We start from the raw sequence: 19,976 nt of genomic DNA, 5'->3' as shown, positions 1-19,976 counted from the left end.
AGATAATAAAGTCGAAACATGACGGATAGATGGGAACCTGGGAACAAAACCAAAATCAGTACCATGCAGCTCCCTAGACATTCTTAGAAGTAATGCAACACACAACAAAAAATTGAATTACATTGAGCAGCAACGATGTGGTAGACACTGGATGTGAATCTTAGTCAGGAGTGCATTTTTATGAGAGTTTGAAAAATATATATGTATTTATTTGCATTGATATGTTTATATGGCTTTACATATCAACTTAGACAGGAAAAATTGAATAAAATGTCTCAGGTCTGGGAAATGAGAGGAGATTATGAAAAGCAGATTTAATTCGGCACCGTTTTTTGATGTTTGTGGCACATTTCATCACATTGCCGGAGACACCCAATTACACAGTTTGAAGAGGAATCAGCAAATGGGGTATCCATGGGAGAATATTAACTGTGGTTGGTTTTTTTTTTAATTCCCCCTTCCTACAGCAAATATTATGCATGCGTTATGGAAATGGATCAAAATACCACATATGCTCTTAATATTGAGCTCTGAATCTTTCTCAAATAGTCTTATTTTTCCTCTGACATATTTTTCTGGAACAAACCTGTCAGTAATTTTAGGGGATGGCTTTCCTGGCCTCGGCATCAGGTATGATTTCCTGGAACTATAGATTCCAGTCTCAGAAGGGATTGATTGAGCCTTTGGCCCTGTCGACTCCCCGTTGTAACAGAGTCAGAGGGCCCAGTCACAGGGCAGTTGTCCCCTCACCAGGTGCCATTATGATCAAAATAGAGTCAGACCCTGTATGTCTCTCAACAGCCACGTTGAAACCAGGGATTGACCAAGACTTTAGCCCACTGCCCATTCTATCTGTACTGCAGCTTTTTAGTGTGTTCTACTTGAGTAGGGTGACCACATGTCCTGGTATTAGGGGCTCTGTCTTATATCCGCAACTGTACTTCACCACCACACTCAAAAAAAAGTGTCCCGATTTTTCACACTTGCTCTTTGGTCACCCTATACCTGGGGCAGGGGACAATTGTGTTATAGCTAGAGTTGGTTGGGAATTGTTCAAAGGTTTGTTTAGAAAAAAATGTTCTGTTCCTGACTCTGTCACTGGTTTCCTGGGTGACAAGTGGCATCACGCTCTCTGCCTCAGTTTCCCCATATGTAAAGCGGGGATAATGATCCTGCCCTATATAAAACTCTTTGAGATCTGTGGATGAAAATGCAATAGGCGCTAGCTAGTAATTATTTATTATGACATAATTTGCATTTCTTTGCCAACATTTCAATATCTTTTCTGAAAATTTCAAAATTCGGAAGGGTTTTGAAAATGAGGACAAAGATATTTGTGAAAGTTTGGTCCGATTTTTTTTTTATTATCATTCAGCAATAAAGTTTAATTGAAAACTTGAATGTTGGTAAATTTAGTCAGAAAAGGTTTGGAAAAGCGAGTCTTTCCATTGGATTAACTGGGCATTGGATTAGGCCTTTGAACTCACAAATAGGGTAGGTGTGTTACTGCTCGCTGCACACCTTCTGTACACTTTTCACTGGCGAGATAGATTGGTCTCCCTGTCCAGATGAGCCTGGAGTTAAGAGCAGAGAAAGAGTTTTATATAGATTTCTTCTTCACTTCCCTGAGACTTGCCAGCAACCCTCATTTGTCATTCTTTGGGCTAAACTGTGACTTTGCCTGGAACAAGAAAGAGCGCATTGTCATGCTGTCGTAGGAACAGGTTCCTCCTTTACTCTGAGAGGCAAGTCCTCTGAACCAGCCATGTATCTGGTGTAGCCTAAATGCGTTGGCACAATAAAGCTTTCTTGTCATTCAGCTGAAGAAGCCCTGGTATGTATGACCCCAGTGTGTTAGAAATAGTGATTCTGAGACATGGCAGCTGGAAATAACCAGTTAGGTTGGTGTGATGGGGTGTACTGGCCCTTAAAGACTAAAGGCTGGGGCAGAAGACGCTGTCCCAGGGATGTTGGTGTAAGCATGAGCTCAGGAGCTGCCCGAAACTGGAGGAGAAGAGGTGGTCCTGGGCAAAGGGGTAGTGGGGCCGGAATACCATTTTGGCACTTATACAGAAACTAAAATGGTACCCTCCGCACAGCGTGACATCGCATGCTGCCTCTTAGCACTGGGTGAGTGCTGACCGAGGAAGGAAGGCAGAGCCGGCATGCTAGGCTTCTGCTAGATAGAATAAAGGCTCCGCAGTCAACCAGCGTGGTGGAGATGGGCCCAAGCTATGGGGCTGCTAGAATGGACCTTGTGTTTGGGACGCTGAGGACTATTTTGAATTACTTTGGGCTACTGACTCAGTTTCCGGGGATGGCTGATGAGTACCCTGAGAGAGACTGGACAGCACTCCTGAGGGGGCAGACAGAGGGCCGTGTGGAAACACCTCTGGCCACAAGAGAGAGTGAAATGAATGGTGGCCCGACTACAGTTGGCTATTCTATACCCAGCTGCCAATGAAGGTTCCCTACTCTGTGTTCTCTAGGGTTTTGTCTGGTCTGGTCTCCTAATTGACTCAACTATGGGGCTTTTTACCATGTGCAAGTTCCTCTGCATTAGGAAATTTCCCCATACACAATAGAATCACAGGACTGGAAGGGACCTCGAGAGGTCACCTAGTCCAGTCCTCTGCACTCATGGAAGGACTAAGTATTATCTAGACCCTGAGAGGTGTCTGTCTGACCTGCTCTTAAAAATCTCCAATGATGGAGATTCCATAACCTCCCTAGGCAATTTGTTCCAGTGCTTAACCACCCTGACAGAAAGTTTTTCCTAATGGCCAACCTAAGCCGCCATTGCTGCAATTTAAGCCCATTGCTTCTTGTCCTGTCCTCAGAGGTTAACGAGAACAATTTTCCTCCCTCCTCCTTGTAACAACCTTGGCATAATAATGATGATATTCAGCCAAAATCGCCACAAAGCCAGCACAAAACAATTCAGGCCACTCACCATCTCTGTTTCTGTCGATCCGCCCAAACCACTTTTAATGAATGACTTGCGAGGGGCAAACAAGCTTTCCTTGCATTTTTTTATTAGCTGAGTATGAAAACAAGCACTAACTATACAGAAAGCAAGACTGGCACAAGTGGTACATAGTATCATGCGGCCGCTTTTTCAAAATGAATATAAATTCTTGGTTTTTCTTTTAGCTATCAGAATAAATAAATATACACGTTTGGGTTTGCAGAGAGTGACTTCTAAAGCACAAATTGTTACACTACAGCTTAATTTTACAGCAGTTTGTACAGTACATAACTTTGATTTTTTTTTTCCCTTTAAAAGTCTTTGTTCCTTTGCAAGATATGTTTGACACACACATGGTTACACTTTGGAGCTAACCGGACAACTCTGGTCAGTAGTCAAAAGGGCCATCAATACTCTTGGAGAAGAAATACTAAAAAATTACTTTAAACTGCAAAGACACATCTAAACTTCAGCAGCATACGGCAGCCTTTCTCAATAGCTAGAAAGGTTATGAAAGGTGTGGCCATGAATAGTACACCAAACAGGAGATTAACTTCCTGTGGGGTTAATTAATGTCTTTATCAAACAATTTACAAATGGCTGTTTCACTGGGTGTGTAGTAGATCATCTAGACTGGAAAGATGGTCTATTTTGAGTATACTACAAATATGCTGTATTCTTGGGCTGGGTTTTGTTCTCAGTTACATAGATGTGAATCTGGCATTACTCCAGTGAAGGTGGTGGAATTACTCCAATTTTACACCAATACAATTGAGAGCAGAGTCTGGTTCCTCCTCCAGCTTTTATAAGTAATAACTGATTTCGCTCCACGTGGCTCGTAGAAACTGTTAAGATTTCATGCAAGTGGCCAATCCTGAACCTTGTTGGCACTTTTGGGCATAAGTCAGCACAGCTCCATTGGAGTCAATGGAGTTGCAACTCATTCACGGGAGTGGAGAATTTGGCCTCTTTGTCTTTAAATCAAGGTTAAAGCTGTCCCTTGGCGTAGTGTGAGAAATCTGAGAATGAATTGAGTGGCTCTGGCCATATGGTCAAGGACAAAACAGTGGATCTACAGAACATCTGTTGAATATACAGAATGTTAATTGTTACTAGATTTGGTTTTGAATCTGATGGAGAATCCTTCCCAGTTGCTATGGTAGGATTCCTTTGCCTTTTCTCTTTCCCGAGCCTATCATTGTGCTTTGGATTCAGGTGTGAACGTCAGTCACTTAAGAAATAAATAGCTGTTTAGATGTATCAAACAACACAGGCTTTTTGTCTCCTTCCAGAGTAAATTGTAAAGACCGGCAAAGAGGCGCACAAGGGGTAAAAAGACTAACACAGCTTGTATAGCCAAAAGGAAAATTCTCTGAATTCACTAGTTTTGGCTATATAATTAGACCTTTATATCATGGTGGTTTTGATTTTGGTTTTCCTTCATAAAGGTTTGTTTAATCCTTTCACACATTAAACTCCAAGGACCATCTTTTTGTCTTCAGTCTTTGTTAAAAACTCTGTCATGTCAATGAGAGTCTGATGCAATGCTCCAGGGTAGAAAACAGCCCCAAATTCCCCACTTATGCCCATGCCACTTGGGTGTTTCCGGATCAGAGATGCACAAGTCTGTTTGGCTGCCATGGTTACAAGAACCTAGAACCGGCAGAAATTCTTCAGATGTTGAAATTTTTAAAGTAAAAAAATAATAATGTTGATGTAACATTTGCAGTTTTTTCAACCATCTGTAGACCTGCCTGAAATGTTTCAAATTGGAAATTTTGAATTTTTGGGGGGGAAAAGAAATGCAGACAAAATTTGTCTCTTTTATTTCAAATTCAGGAATTTCAAAGATTGTTTGCAAATAAATCCCCTGCCTTTTCCCCTCCCAACCAGCACTAAAATAACCTTCTATGGTAGCAGGCCTACTCAGAATCAGCATTTCTTCTCTAAGCATCTAATTCTACACTCTTTTACTTAGAACAAAACTCCCACTGATTTCATTGGTCCCAGGACATTTTCCTTGCATCACAAGTTAGTCAGTCTTACTGCAAACTCCTACTCTGCATTGTTTTAACCCTTTTACTCAATAGTTTTCTCAGGTGGGATCTGATCCTATGAGGCACAGAGGCTCGCAGCAATTCACAGGATGGGCTCGTACTTGGAAAATCTATTCTGAACGCAAAATTGTAGGTTTTGGCCACATGTGGTGCAGAGGGAAGGTAATATGAGCAGAGCTAGAGGGGAAAACAAAAATCTCATGCACATTGACACAGTCCCCCGGTTCATATTCTTTTCATGGCCCATGTAAAATAGAAGTTGTGGAGATTCTGGAGGTCCTTGCCTGGTCATCGATAAGGAAGCCAACATGTTCATTCCAACATCTATGCTATGCGTTTTGTTTGGGGAATATTCTTCTCCCCAAACAATTACATAAACCATAAAAGTTAATATTTGACAGTTTGCTGTGGACTACAAAACGCTGCTAAGTAAAAAAAAAAAACCAAACCTTTCATTCAGCCCCAGAGTAGTGACACTGTCAGGGTGATGGTGGGAGAGGCGTAGGGTTTGTTTTTGTTTTTTTCAGTGCACTACTTCTGCTTGGAATGCTAGGACAACAACTTGAAAGCAAGATAAAGATAAAGCACCATCTAACTTGGGAGGTGCTATCTGCACTGATCATTACACTGTCTTCTACTTAAGTGACATTTGGGTCTTAGTATCTGCACTACGTGTGATTTACACGTGGTGTGTCAACATCTAATGCGACCAAGTGATAAAAGGGGAAAAATTGTGAACCAGAAAATTTTGACCAGATCTATGGCTGATTTAAAGTGGTGGTGGTGGGATTTAAAAAGGGGGAAATCTTCCAAAAAAATCATTGAAAGTTTTCCTCAGTTTTGTTTTTGAAAATTCATCAAAACTTTGAAATTCAGTCTAGTTTGGTTGAATGTAAGAGAAGGTGGAACAAGGGTACCAGATTTTGTCAGACTGAAATGAGGGGTGATTTGGAACAGGATTCTAATTTATTTGCACACCTACATCTCCTGGGAGTGGGGTACATGATCTGTCTTCCTTATGTATTTATGGTTGTGGGCTACACTGGCAAATTTGGCATAGACAGTCCTGGAAATAAACAAAAATGTACAACTTGGAAAGATTCCTCCCTAGAGAGTGATGAAGATTGAAATTCTCTGCCCCTGGATCAGCTGACATTAGGATTAAAAGAAGACCAGGAGTCTGACTCACTGTTCTGTTGCTCCAGTTTTATCCATGTGTCACTCTATTGATTTTAATGGAGTGACCCGAGCAGAGAAGGGAAGGAACTCAGTGCTCAGAACAGGACCTGTATCTTGGATACCAGTGCTATCTCCGGAGATAAATGGGATTAGATATGTAACATGATACACATAAGGTTCAATGGATTGCTACACTGCGATCCTCCTGAGGCAAGATGACAAGAACCTTAGGGAAGTTTCTGCTTCCTCTGGAGGACTGAGGGAAGTTTATTGTAGGGTCAGGTGGGTGTATCTGCCACACTCCATTTCCTGAGCTTGCTGAGGGCTACAGGCAGAGGTCGGGCACTGACAGATTTTGATCCTGGTAATCTTCTATGGTGTGTTTCTATATCCCCTAGCGTAACAATATTAGTGTCCTGATCTGCAAAGGGATGTCACTGACTCCAGTTGCACCATATCAGAATTGAATGTCATGTCCCTTAGGCCACCCTTCTCGATGTCTCGCTCTATCACCCTTCCTGGTCTGCCATCAAAGTTGGTGTGTGAGCATGAGAGGGAAGGAAAAAACAACTTGAGTAGCTCATCAGCTCAGTTCCGGGGGCAAAATTTAGCCTTGGGTGCTTAAAATGCTTTTCAGTTGCTCTGCTGTATTAAAACCATCTTCATACCTACCCACCATCATCCTTAGGGCAGTAGGAGATGGGAGGAGAGGAAACAAACAGGTAATTTTGGGGAAAATAAAATTAAAGCTCATATTTGGTGTCCGTCATTTTGGGTGGCAGGACCCAAGTGCTATAAAAAATAAAGACTGGGGTTTTCAAGAAGGCCTCAGGGAGAGGGTGCCAAAATGGTTTGGGTTCTTTGAAGATCCCAGACAAAATACCCGGTATAGGGCTGCATCTTGCAGCGTCGGTGACATGCGTAATCCTGTCAACCCCTCGAGCCGAATTAACATTTTCTATCAAAACGTTTGACTGAACTGAAGTTTACACAAACTTATTTCCACTTTTGTTGAAAATGTGTCTTCAATAACTCACCCCCCATGGGGGAAAAGAGTTCTTGTTGAAATTTTTCAAAGAGGGGGAGGGAAATCCTTTCCCAACCAGGTCTGGTCACCACTGGTAACTCACCGAGAGAGACTTTGAGCAGAACAGCTTGAGAGAGACTGTTGTAGTCAAGCAGGTTGTATTCTTTTTTCCACATTTAGAGAAGTGAGTTGGCCATTATCCTCTATGCTAGTGTAATCGCACTGGTAATGGAACAGAGCTAGGCAAAACAGAAATCAATAAAAGCTTTTAGTTCATCAGATACCCATGGGGTGTGTGTGTGTGTGTACATACACACACACACACACACACACTAATCACATATGGGCCAGATTTTAGCTGGTGTAAACTGGCATAACTCCATTAACAGTATCAGCGATGAGCAGGCTCATGTATAATTTTGATTCAGATCTTCAGCATCCCACTGGGTTGCAGGATGTCTGGATCTGGGATTTTGGTTTGGCCTTCTACCGAGAGGAATGGCCATTTGCAAAATTGAGATCCGCCTCTGGGTTTGGATTTAAGTCATCTCCTAAGCTCAGGAGTGTTCAGATCTGGGTATTGGTTCAGGTCCATCTCTAGCCTATCTGCATTCATTCTCTACTTAGTCAGTTTCTGAGACAAGCAGGGGAGCCCCCAGGGTTTGTGGTCTGAGGACAGAATTTGGCACGGAGGCAGTTTTCCTAAACACAGCTTGAATTAATCACGGTTTTGAGGAACCGCCACATAATGCAAATGGTGTATGAACACAGCAGGAGTTCATACCAACTTTTTATTGTTCTTTGTTGTCCAAGTTAGACCAAAATGCTTTTTTACACATCATTTATAAATAGCAGAGTGTACACTTCAGTGAAGAACAAAGCTGCAGCAACCTCGGTAAAAGTCTTGTGAATTTGACAAAATCTAGTGCTTTCCTTTTTCCTTGCTCTCTAACCAGCAGAGCCCGGTGGCAAATTCTTTATCCTCTGTCTTCGAAGAAGTGCTTAAAAAAAAAAAAAAAAGAGTCCCTACCATCAGGAAGTGCTTTAACAGGAAACAACCCTTTACATCATTTCCTGGCGTTTGCAGGATTGCTTTTAACGGAGAACTGGAGAAGATATGATAATGGCATTCAGAATCTTTTCTCTGAATTTCTCTTGCTAGACTCATTCAGAACTCTGGCCAAAAAAGCACCACCCGCTCAGAGCTTGCGGGGGTTTTTTTGGATTGTAATTTTGATTCTAGCTACTACAAGTATAAATCTGAAAGGAAGGGGGAGGGAGGAAAGAGCAAAATGCTCCATAGTTCTGCATAAGGCATCACAGACAGCAACACACAAGTGAAGGATGTTTTCAACAATAGAATCTATATACAGTACGAAACTGGGGTGGGTGGGGGGACTAGGTTTTCCAGAGAACAAAAACAAAACAAAAATCACAGTGGGCACATTATCACAGTATCAACGAAAGAGGGATCTTTCTGGACATTACAGTTTTAACGCCTCGGTCCTCAGGAGAGTTTTTTAACATCTAAGTACATGCCCTCTTTCCTTCCTTATTAAATACTTCTGTGGAAGTGGGGGCAGGAGCAGTAAAATGGAGCGAGTGAAGAAGTAAAGGATTTAAAGTATCCCCCGAAAGGGAGCACCTTGATCCAGGTGGAGATGAGAGCTGTGCATTGGCAAAAGAACCACACATTTAGTGCCAGCGGAAGGTGCCTTCTCTTGTGGCTGACGGTAGGGTGGGCATTCCCCTGCTGCCTTGCGGTCAGTTTGGTAAGGTGTCGAGTCCGAGGGAGGCAGCGTGCTGCTTTGCCCGGAGCCTTAGATTCTCAATACTTGTTGTTTTACTGTTCAGGGTAGGGAGGGAGCTAGACGCCTGCAAGATGGGCGAAGACCAGACCTGCTGGGCGTGGGAAAGCGACTGGTAATACGACTGGCAGTGGAGAGAGCTGAGGGGCGCCATGTTGACATTCATGCCCAAGTAGGGCATGGCCGATGGGGTCCCCATTTCAAAGGAGGAGTAATGGACCAAGTTGTTAGTGGCTGCCATGTGCTGGCGAAATTGCTCCTGGAGACGGAAGAGGCTCAGAGGCGAGGAGGAGTAGGAGCGAGTCTGAGACATGCCGCTGCTGGAGGAAGGCGTCACCGTGGCGCTGATGGGAGAGTCTGCGTTAGAAGACAAGATGTAGGGAAGGGGGTTAGACATATGTGGTAGCTGAATAGAACAATCTCCCTAAGGAGGGTGGTGGTTGAGGTTAGACATATGTGGCAGCTGATTTACAGAGAAGGAGGAAGGAGAGGGGTGCAGTGGACCTTTTATACAAACTAAGTTCTCTGGAGCAGGGACGGAGTATGCAAATCACCTCACACATTTGAGTGCTAATTAACCAGAAGCCAAATTGCAGCGAGGGTGTTGATGAATGAATTATCTGGACCAGCGTTCCTGTAACTGCCTCCCCTGATCCTTTCCAGGCAAGGCTCAGACAAGCCCATGGAAAGCGACAAAGTGGGGCTATTATTGTGAAAACCCAATAGAACCAGAATGGAGCACTGATTTTTCCATACTGACTGTTCAGAGGAGACCTTGTTTGCTGAGTCCCTGGTGGAGAAACCCAAGCAAGCGAGACTGGGGCCCTATAATACTCTTCCAAATGGCACCACTCCAGATTCAAGACACCTTTTCTCAAAATACAAGAATGGGAGGGGTGCAGGGTTGGGGATGTCATTCAAGGAAATTGAAAAGTGACCAATTTAAATCTGACCAGAAAGGAAATACTTTTTCCACAGAAGGCACAAATTGGCCTGGGGAACTCATTGCCACAAGATTTATCTGAAACCGAGAGATACACAGGAGTCCCAAAAGGACTGAATATTCAAAATCAATAATAATAATTAATAATAATTTGGAAGAGGCATAAACTCTCATGTTTCATGTTATAAGCCAATCTCTAACTGATGAACACTAGGAAGAAACTTGCCATGGGCAGATTTTTCTATAGCTGCCCACTGCAAGAGCTGGCCACCATCAGAGTCAAGATTAGATGGCTCACTAGCTGGATACAGTCTGTCAATTTCTACGTTCCTCAGTAAGGGCCATCTCTGTATCCCTGTGGCCTTTCACTTCATTCTTGAGAGGGTTTACATGTGAGTAGGATGGACATATTTGTTCTGTGTTTAGTGGGGAAATGCATTGGCCAGGCATGAGCAAACCTGCCACTGTCTTCTCTGGAGAAAATAGGCCTGGTTGTCTGTCTTGCAGGTTTTGTGGCATATTCACAACAAGCTCTTGGAGGGCTAGGATTTGACCCCTTTCTGACCCTTTACAAGCCATTACAGTCCATCAGGAGAGGAGATCCTGATTCCATACTATGCACTATTTCTGTGCTAAACGCTTTGGTCACGTTTGCCCTACTGGGTCACACGCAACTGGCACCTACCTCATTAAAGTGCCTGGCAGACCTGGCTTGCGAGAGGGAGCCAGGTTTTTTAGCAAGTGTGTATTCCCCAGGGGGCATTTGGACTCTTATCCAATGGGGAAGTGTGTGCCCAGTATGCCTGTGAATGGCATGCTGTCACTGAGCAGTGTTCTCCTGTTCTCATCTAATCTAACAGGGGGATCTCAGCCCTCTCTGCACTGGGACCCCATGTTACAACAGAGAGGACCTCCCTGCATCGCGTCTAGCCATAAAGAAAGGAAGAATGGTCATCACACACCTGGCCCAGTTTGTTTTCCTCCCAGGGGATTGTGACCTCCCCCTTCCAGGCTGGGGGAAGCCCATGATCTAGGGCATATCATCCTGCACTAGCCAATACTCAGCCTCTGGGATTACAAATGCTTGGCTCCCAATCTGGCCCTGTGACCAGGCCTCCACACGCGCATTGACCCTCACCTGCTTTTGGACTGGCTCTCTTGCAGTTCAGAGCCTTGCTCTCCACACCGGGACCTTTGTCTGCTTTGGACTCCTCCAAGGGGTTCTTAAAGTCCTCCTCTCTGTCCGTCTGGTCCTCCGCTGCGGACTCGCTGGCCGACTGCTCTGACAAGGTGAGGTTCAGCTCCGTGCTCACTGCGCTCGGCTGGCTCTGTGGCTTGTCTGTGTCAGGGGTGGACGTCTGGCTTTCCAGCACAAGAGCTTCTGTCTTCCCCTCGCCGTGGCTCCCTTCTGAGTCCTTCTGCTTCTGCAGCTGCTCCTTCTGGAGGCTGCGCTGTTTCTTCCGGAATTTGGCTCTTCTGTTCTTAAACCAAACCTTCGTAGCGCAAACAGCCCCAGGGAGACAGGATAAAAACCCCAGTTAATGCAAAAATCAAAAAGTCAAATAGACTGGGATTTTGAAGAGGACCCCAGGCACCACTGCATTTCAATGGAATTTGGGGGCCTAACTCCCTTAGATATGTTTAAAATCCCAAGACTTAATGCTGGGTCTTTAAGAAAACACAGCTCTGTCAAGAAAAAAAAAAAATCACATCTGATGTGTTAAACCATGCCTGTTACCCACAGACCTGAGATATTAAATAGGTAGAGAGCACAATGTTCCGCTAGCTTTCTAAAAACAGCCTGTAGCACGTTAATTTGTACCAAAACTACATAGAAACACAGTCAGAATAAGTCGTACTATAGAGGACATACATATGCATTAATTACTGCCAACACTTTAGATTATTTGTCTTGAATGATTAGCTGAATGGATTTAAATAACAACAACCTCTTATGTAGTGCTTTTCATCTCAGTAGATCACAGAGCTCTTTACAATGTAGGTCTATAGTCTTATCCCCACTTTACAGATGGGGGAACTGAGGCACAGAGGGGGGAAGTGACTTGCCCAAGGTCACCTAACAGGCCAGTGGCCGAGCTGGGACTAGAACCCACATGTCCCGAGTCTCAGTGTTCTGTACACTAGAATACTCTAGAGTCTCTAGACTGTAAGCTGTCTGGGGCATGAAGTATGTGCATGCATATTAACTAGCCCTAATACCTTGATCCCTGAGTGTGGACTCTAATGCTACCACAAAACAAAATGATAAATTTTGTAATTTAACTGATTTTGTTATATATGTTGTATACAAGCCCCCTCTATGATGAATGCACCTCTGTTGTGGTATTGTGGTGTTTCGAGACTGAACTGGGAACCAGGTCTCGAGTGGTTTGTACCCTTGCTGGGTCAAATATATATCATCTGTGTGATGCCATGTCTCACATTAAGATATCTGGTCTAATCCTTTAAAGCTATACAGCAGGACATTCGTATCTGATATCATAGGACATTTGACTCTAGTATGCCAGGTCAGGTGGTGAAGGAAGTTTCCTTGGTGGGAATTGAACCAATAACCCTTTGGAGTAAAGTCAAAGGTTCTTACTCTTAAGTTACAGGAAAATATCCAATTGCTAATACTCGTACAACCTCTGTTCACAGCTCCAAGTCATGGTGTGTGTGTGTGTGTGTGTGTGTGTGTGTGTGTGTGTGTGTGTGTGTGTGTGTGTGTGTGTGAGTGAGAGAGAGAGACCTTTTCAACACAATATCCCAATGTATCTCAATTTGGGAATAAATTCAGGAGACAACCTGCTCAAGATTGTAATTCGTAGATTCCAAAGCCCGAAGGGACCACTGTGATCATCTAGTCTGATCTCTTGTATAGCCCAGGTTGCAGAACTTCCCCCAAGTAATTCCTAGAGCAGATCTTTGAGAAAAACATCCAATTTGAGTTTAAAAATCAATGATCGCGAATCCAGCACAACTTTTGGTAAATTGTTCCAATGGTTAATTGCTCTTACCATCAAGAATTTACACCTTATTTAGCCTGAATGTGTCGAACTTCAACTTCCAGCCATCGGATCATGTTATATCTTTTTCCGCTAGATTGAAAGCTCATGTCCCCTTCCCATTTGTCTCTGTTAAGGCTGGCCTGCTATGTAGCGCCTTAAACCCATACTGAGCAGGCACTCATACTATCATTAAGTCATGCGACACATTCGTATTTGTAGGGCTAGGTGAGAAGTGGTTTTCCCATCCCACAAGGATTTGAGATTTTGAAGAATATTTTCACCTCAAATTGTGATAAAAAGTTCATCTCAAATTTTCAGGAACAAAAAATAAATTCAGCTCAGGTCCATCAAAATAAGGTTTTGTTTGGACAATTCTGTTTTGGTTTTGATTTTTGTCCTTTCTATTTTCCTTTTTTAAAAGGTAAATTTCTCAAGAAGAGTAATGTTGATCCAAAACCTAGAACTTTTCAAATTTTGTTTTTTTGTTTTGAAAACATCTCATTTTGACAATTTCTAAGCTTTTTTTATTATTATTTTTTTTTAATTCAAACTGAAAAACCTCTCATAACCAACCGCCTCTTTCAAACAATTTCAATTCGGATGAATTGGCAGTTTCCACTGCAAAAAAGTTTTGTGAAAAATTTCCCGACCAGCTCTCGTTATTTGTTTCACTGGAGGAGAACAGAAAATGTTGGACAGATGGTCTGAGATGTTATAAATATTGACATGGTTGGGAGGGAACAGCTGGAATTACTTGTGCTCCCAGGCCTCTGAGGATGCCAGAGAAACAGTCATATAAGTAAATAAATAAATAAGTTGACTTGTGGCCATTTCCCCTCCAAAGAGAGTTGGAAGCACAAATGAAAGCCAGGGCTACCCTCAGACAACACAAACCCTCAAAAATGTGTGTGTGGATTGTTTCTTTTGCAGCTCCCTGAGTCTGAAGGAAAGATTTAAGTCCAGTTTTTGCTGCAGAGAAAACCCTCCTCCTTTGGTTACTATGGAAGCATTTTGAAAGAACTACAGATCAAGCCAACCCAGTGGGCCCTATTCATATAGCTCTTAAATAGCCCTATTAGAGCAAGCAAGGTAGAACGTGGATACCTGTACTCTGGCTTCTGGTAGGTTGGTGCACATGGCCAGTCGTTCCCGCATCACCACATCTGGATAGTGAGTCTTCTGGAAAGTCTTCTCCAGGGCTTCCAGTTGTTGGGCAGTGAAGGCTGTGCGGCTTCTCCTCTGTTTGCGATGCTGGGATCCATAACGGGCCTCCAAAATGATGTCTTGAAATGTACAGCCGTTGGAAGACAAGAAAAGTGGCCAATTTAATTATTGGAATTTGCATGTCGACATCTGAAATAAGGCCCGTCACTGGCACGAAACAAACAAGGAGGTGGGGATTGTGGCCTAAAGGTGGAGCAATTCTCCCAGTGGCCCTGATCTTGTTCTCATTGAAGTCCAACTAGCTTCAATTCTGCAGAGTCAGGCTCTGTGTCAATTAATGGGGTGAGGACATGTAACTCATAAAACAGCTGCCTCTGTTTTGTTTTGTTTTGGGGGTTTATGGGGTCCAGCTGTTAGGAGGCACACTGCTGTCAGAACTAGAGGTCACTTTGGCTTTTGTTGTCTCTCATATATAGCTTATCACAGTCCTCAGAGCACTAAGTTGGAGAGCCAGACTTTAAGGTCACGGGCCCTGATACAGGAAAACACATACACATATACTTAAGTCCCATTGATTTCAATGCACAGGCTTAAGTGCTTTTCTAAATAGGAACGCTTTAGTGAAAGTAGGCCTATACGTTCCCATCCTCTCAACTCCCCCCACATCAACCCATGTTCTTTGGCAGGGTAATGAGTCTTGTGGATAGGAGGGAAGTGGTAGACGTGGTATATCTTGATTTTAGTAAGGCTTTTGATACTTTTTTCAGAGTAACAGCTGTGTTAGTCTGTATTCGCAAAAAGAAAAGGAGTACTTGTGGCACTTTAGAGACTAACCAATTTATTTGAGCATGAGCTTTGAGCTGTAGCTCACGAAAGCTCATGCTCAAGTCTCTAAGGTGCCACAAGTACTCCTTTTCTTTTTGCTTTTGATACAGTCTCACATGACCTTCTCAGAAAAAAACTAGGGAAATACAACCTAGATGGAGTTACTATAAGGTGGGTGCAGAACTGGTTGGAAAACCCTTCCCAAAGAGTATTATTAGTGGTTCACACTCAAGCTGGAAGGACATATCGAGTGGGGTCCCGCAGGGATCAGTTTGGGGTTCTGTTCTGTTCAATATCTTCAATCAGTGATTTAGATAATGGCATACGGAGTACACACTTATCGAGTTTGTGGACGATTCCAAGCTGGAAGGGATTGCAAGTGCTTTGGAGGATAGGATTAAAATTCAAAATGATCTGGACAAACTGGAGAAATGGTCTGAAGTAAATAGGATGAAATTCAATACGGATAAATGAAAAGTACTCCACTTAGGAAGGAACAATCAGTTGCACACATACAAAATGGGAAATGACTACCTAGAAAGGAATACTGCGGAAAGGGATCTTGGGGTCATAGTGGATCACAAGATAAATATGAGTCAACAGTGTAACACTGTTGCAAAAAAAGCAAACATAATTCTAGGACGTATTTGCAGGAGTGTTGTAAGCAAGATATGAGAAGTAATTCTTCCGCTCTACTCCGCACTGATTAGGCCTCAACTGGAGTATTGTGTCCAGTTCTGGGCTCCATATTTCAGGAAAGATGTGGACAAATTGGAGAAAGTCCAGAGCAGAGCAACAAAAATAATTAAAGGTCTAGAAAACATGACCTATGAGGGAAGATTGAAAAAATTGGGTTTGTTTAGTCTGGAGAAGAGAAGACAGAGAGGGGACATGATAACAGTTTTTAAGTACATAAAAGGTTTTTATGAGGAGGAGGGAGAAAACCTTAACCTCTGAGGATAGACAAGAAGCAATGGGCTTAAATTGCAGCGAGGGCGGTTTAGGTTGGACATTAGGAAAAACTTCCTAACTGTCAGGGTGTTTAAGCACTGGAATAAATTGCCCAGGGAGGTTGTGGAATCTCCATCATTGGAGATTTTTAAGAGCAGGTTAGACAGACACCTTTCAGGGATGGTCTAGATGGTCTAGATAATTACTTAGTCCTGCCATGACTGCAGGGGACTGGACTAGATGACCTCATGAAGTCCCTTCTAGTCCTGTGATTCTGTGTCTCAGAGGACATACAAGACCAACAGGGTACTGATGGGGAAGAGTTAACCCAGCTAATTGGACTCGATGCAAAAGATGGATTTTAAAGGGACCCCATGCCAACTTAGGTGTGACCCAAATTTGAGATTTTAACGGTTGTTTATAGAAAGCTAAAGTTTGCTAGACAATTTCAAGGACAAAAGGGGCTTAACTTTTATAACCTGGTCTTCTTTTTAGCCTCCATGTTTTAGAGGACTCTTTAAAATAACTGTATAGAGAGATAGAGGGAGACAGACCTGGTCCCGAAGAGCTTACTTTTAAAATAGGCAAGACACACAAAGAATGGGAGGGGAAACTGAAGTGACTTGCTGACGTTCCGTGACAGAATCAGCTCTCCTGAGTACCAGTCCGGAGTCCTAGTCACTGACCCACCCGTCCTTTCCAAGCAGATGAGCTCATTAGATGTCTCAAGGATACAAATTATGCCTTCAGTTTGTTTGTCCCCACTAAACTGGGGATGCAAAAAATTAGGTATGGGCTGGAAAAAATCAGGCCTCTCGATTCTGCCACTAAAAGCTCAATAAATAAGAGGGGTTTATGAAAGCTACCAGGAGTAGACATGTGTTTAGGGTTGGTTTTTGAAAAGTCAATAAAAATGAAAATAGGCTGGTTTTATTTTAAATTCTGCAACCCAAACGCAACACTGTGGTAGCGCATGGGAATCAGAGCTAAATGGAGCAGTAGTGATTCCTGGTCTAAGATGAAGTGCAAAAGAAGTAAACAAAGAGCCTGAATGAGAAATACATTTGATTTTTTTTTTCCTGTTTAAATTCCAGCTTTAATAGTCTATGGCATCATTTTTAATACAGCTAAGAATGTGATCGTTCAGACAGAGGGAATGGGCACACTAGAAAGCAAACCTAATTTTACACAGGCAGAGTAAGGCTCTTGTTTTGCGGGCGTTGCTATTTATGTGAGCTTTTGTCGTAAGTCCCATGGCATGAATGTAAACAATAAAACAAAGCCGGCTGTCAGGCCAATCCCAGAACCACACAGTTTGGTTCCAAATATGTTAGTTAACGAGCGTAGCAAATGAGCTTTGCGTTATTTGAATATTCCAGTTCCAAACTTCCAGCTGTTTCATTCTAGGCCAGATTCTATGATGCTTCCCCAGACTATTGCCAAAGTAAGAGTGGTTTTGGTGACCCAGGGAAGGCTCAATCAGGCTAAAAGTTTCCAGAAGAATACAAAACAAAGAGACCTCTGCATTCAAGGAAGCAATGAGTTATTAGATGCCAGTAATACAGCCACTTTTGTAGGAGAAGGCAGCAAGTATCCTTTATGCATTCAGAAATACCTCACAATGCTGCCTGGCTGCCTTTCTGAGGAAAGGAATATTCTTTCAGGACAAGAGATCCCTACAATATTTTTGTTAAGTCCCATGGCATCTAACTTTAATACATCGGGTATCAAAACCAAGGAGGAGAGACCATGGTTTAACATCTACCGGCTGGAATATTCCCAACATTCCACAGTGGAGGTTAAACCTGCCAGTTTCTCAGAGGTGGTGGCTCAAATATTTAATTTGGCTACTAACAAGGATCTAGACAACAATTATTTCAATGCTTTAACTATGTTTTCAGGTTCAGTGCAAGGAGGAGATTATGAATTGCAGGTGAGGCTTTGCAGTTACAATCTGAAACCTCTGTTTTCCAATTTAAGGTTGTTTGCTTTTGTGCTGGCTTATTCCTACTGTCCCCGGAAGGCAAGTGTGATCTATAACCCTGTGCTAAAAGATATTCAGTGGTAACAAAATGTGAACTAAGTAATCATGTTTGGAGCCTGCTTGCTTCGGTGTAAACTGAAGCCAGGTCCCCTCTGCCGCTCACCAGATTGGTGGAAGGTATATTTGAATCAGAAGAGGACAGTTTGACTAATTTACTGAAATTATCCAGATTAGTTCTCTTTGTTAACAAAAGGTTGAGATAAAATAAGTAGCCAGAAACCAACTTGAATCTTTGCTCTGAATATCAGTGAAAGGAGTCTCAATACCTTCCCCCCGCCCCGCTGATTTCAGCCACCCCTGTGTTTGCCTGTTTGTTTATAGCTAGGGCCAGAAATGTAAAACCACAGTGTATGAGTTTAGCTGTTTTCTTGGGATTTCCTGGTCAGAAGCCTTCCAAGAGATCCTTATTCTATGTATTACAGTAGCACCTTGAGGCCCCCAAGTTTACTCTCTGCTATATAAACACCTAGTGAAACAGTCTCTGTCTCCGACAGCTTACAAGCTAAATAGACAAAGGGTAAGAGGTGAAACAGGCCCACGGAAGGGAAGGTGACTTGCCCAAGGTCGCAGAATCAGGCCTCCTGACTCCCAGTCCTTTGCCCTCTTCAGGGGTGAAAGTGGGCCAGTACAGTGTGCCAGTAAGAAGCCGGTACCGACCCGTACCCAGCCGACGTTGACGTTGCTACCCCTTTTGCCCCCCCACCCCCTCCTGGGCCGCTCATGGATGGGGGGCAAACGGGGCAGCTGCCCCAGGGCCGGTGATTTAAAATAGCCCAGGGCTCCCAGCCGCTACTACCGTGGCTGTGGCCAGAACCCCAGGCAGCACGGGCCAGGCAGCGCGGATGGGCTGGCTGGAGGAGGCTGACCCCCCCAGCCCCGCCTCTTCCACTCAAGGCCCCGCCCCTTCCAGGGGCCCAGAGCCAGGCCCCTGTACTGGTAAGAATTTAATATTACTTTCACCCTGGCCCTAATCCAGGGGTACTCAAACTTCCTTGCACCACGACCCCCTTTCGAGAACAGCAATTGCTACATGACCCCAGGGGGACCAAAGCCTGAGCCCACCTGAGCCCCAATGCCCTGGGCCAGGGGGCCAAAATCTGAGCCCCGCTACCCTGGCTGGGAGAGCCAAAGCCTGAGCCCCATTGCTCCGGATGGGCGGGGCCAAAGCCCAAGCCCAAGGGCTTCAGCCCCAGGAGGGGGGCCTGAAACTTGAGCCCTGTCGCCCAGAGCTGAAGCCATTGGAGTTTGGTCCCGGACCCCAGGAAGTCTAACACCAGCCCTGGTGACCCCATTAAAATGGGGTCCCGACCCACAGTTTGAGAACCCCTGCCCTATTCACTAGACCACACCACCTCCATGAGATGTCTATCCCTCATTTATACGCTCAAGGACCAGGGAAACACCCAGATGCTTATCCAAAGTTCTTGAGATTCATCTTCATCTAACCCTAGTTTATCAGTGAGTTCTGATAGTCAGCTGGAGATTGCCTAGTTTTACTTACAACTTAGCAACTAGTTTTTCATACATTCTTGCAACACAGGTCGGGATGCAATTGCCCTCCAGCTGCCGCTCAGCAAGATCTGCCTTTCCATGCCAAACCCATTAGATTGTGAGCTCTTCAGGGCAGGCCCCCCTAGCAACCGCCACATCAGGGCATTATTATTACTGTCCATCATTTGTACTGCAGTCGCAAGCAAGTGACCTCCAACGAGTCAGAGCCTGCATTGGGCACACACTACACAGTCCCTGTCCCACAGGGGACATTTTCTTGTCTGCTGCTCCTGCTAACTTTGCCCCACGCCTCCCGACCATCGTCCTATCAAGCCAATAAGTGGGGTGTCTTGCACTGCTTAGTTCTCCTTTCAGTATTTCTACAGTGCTGTACATTGATACAGTGCTTTACAAAGGCTAGATGGTGACATGGTCCCTTTTCTGAAGCTCTTACACTCTGATGTAGATGTACCAAACCCCAGGGCGACAGATCGGGCAAGGGATGCTCTGG

The 19,976-nt window shown here is 43.9% G+C and overlaps 1 protein-coding gene and 2 long non-coding RNA genes across 6 annotated transcripts in view; 2 read left to right on the top strand and 1 right to left on the bottom strand.

Annotated features, from left to right (window-relative positions):
• LOC122461469 overlaps positions 1–16,121 on the top strand; it is a 30,551-nt gene extending 14,430 nt beyond the window's left edge. The window contains exon 3 of the long non-coding RNA XR_006283387.1: positions 16,089–16,121. This is a non-coding gene — a long non-coding RNA (uncharacterized LOC122461469). The remainder of the gene's footprint in view (positions 1–16,088) is intronic.
• The window catches only part of LOC122461470, a 93,259-nt gene that overhangs the window by 25,632 nt on the left and 47,651 nt on the right, over positions 1–19,976 (top strand). The window lies entirely within an intron of this gene.
• The window catches only part of DMBX1 (diencephalon/mesencephalon homeobox 1), a 38,614-nt gene continuing 21,659 nt past the window's right edge, over positions 3,022–19,976 (bottom strand). For 2 of the 4 annotated variants that reach the window (XM_043521258.1, XM_043521257.1), the window contains exons 3-5: positions 14,095–14,289; positions 11,121–11,475; positions 7,584–9,396 (exon numbers count right to left, since the gene is read on the bottom strand). In XM_043521258.1, coding sequence (XP_043377193.1) covers positions 8,996–9,396; positions 11,121–11,475; positions 14,095–14,289 — 951 coding nt within the window. In that variant the 3' untranslated portion in view covers positions 7,584–8,995. Of the gene's footprint in view, positions 9,397–11,120; positions 11,476–14,094; positions 14,290–19,976 lie in introns of all 4 variants that reach the window. The other 2 variants (XM_043521259.1, XM_007070700.2) reach the window with 2 other exon arrangements.

Source organism: Chelonia mydas, chromosome 8 (genome assembly GCF_015237465.2).
Source record: "Chelonia mydas isolate rCheMyd1 chromosome 8, rCheMyd1.pri.v2, whole genome shotgun sequence".
In the NCBI taxonomy this organism is placed as follows: Eukaryota; Metazoa; Chordata; order Testudines; family Cheloniidae; genus Chelonia; species Chelonia mydas.
The sequence above is the reverse complement of the archived record's forward strand: the minus strand, read 5'-3'. Positions and strand labels throughout refer to the sequence as shown.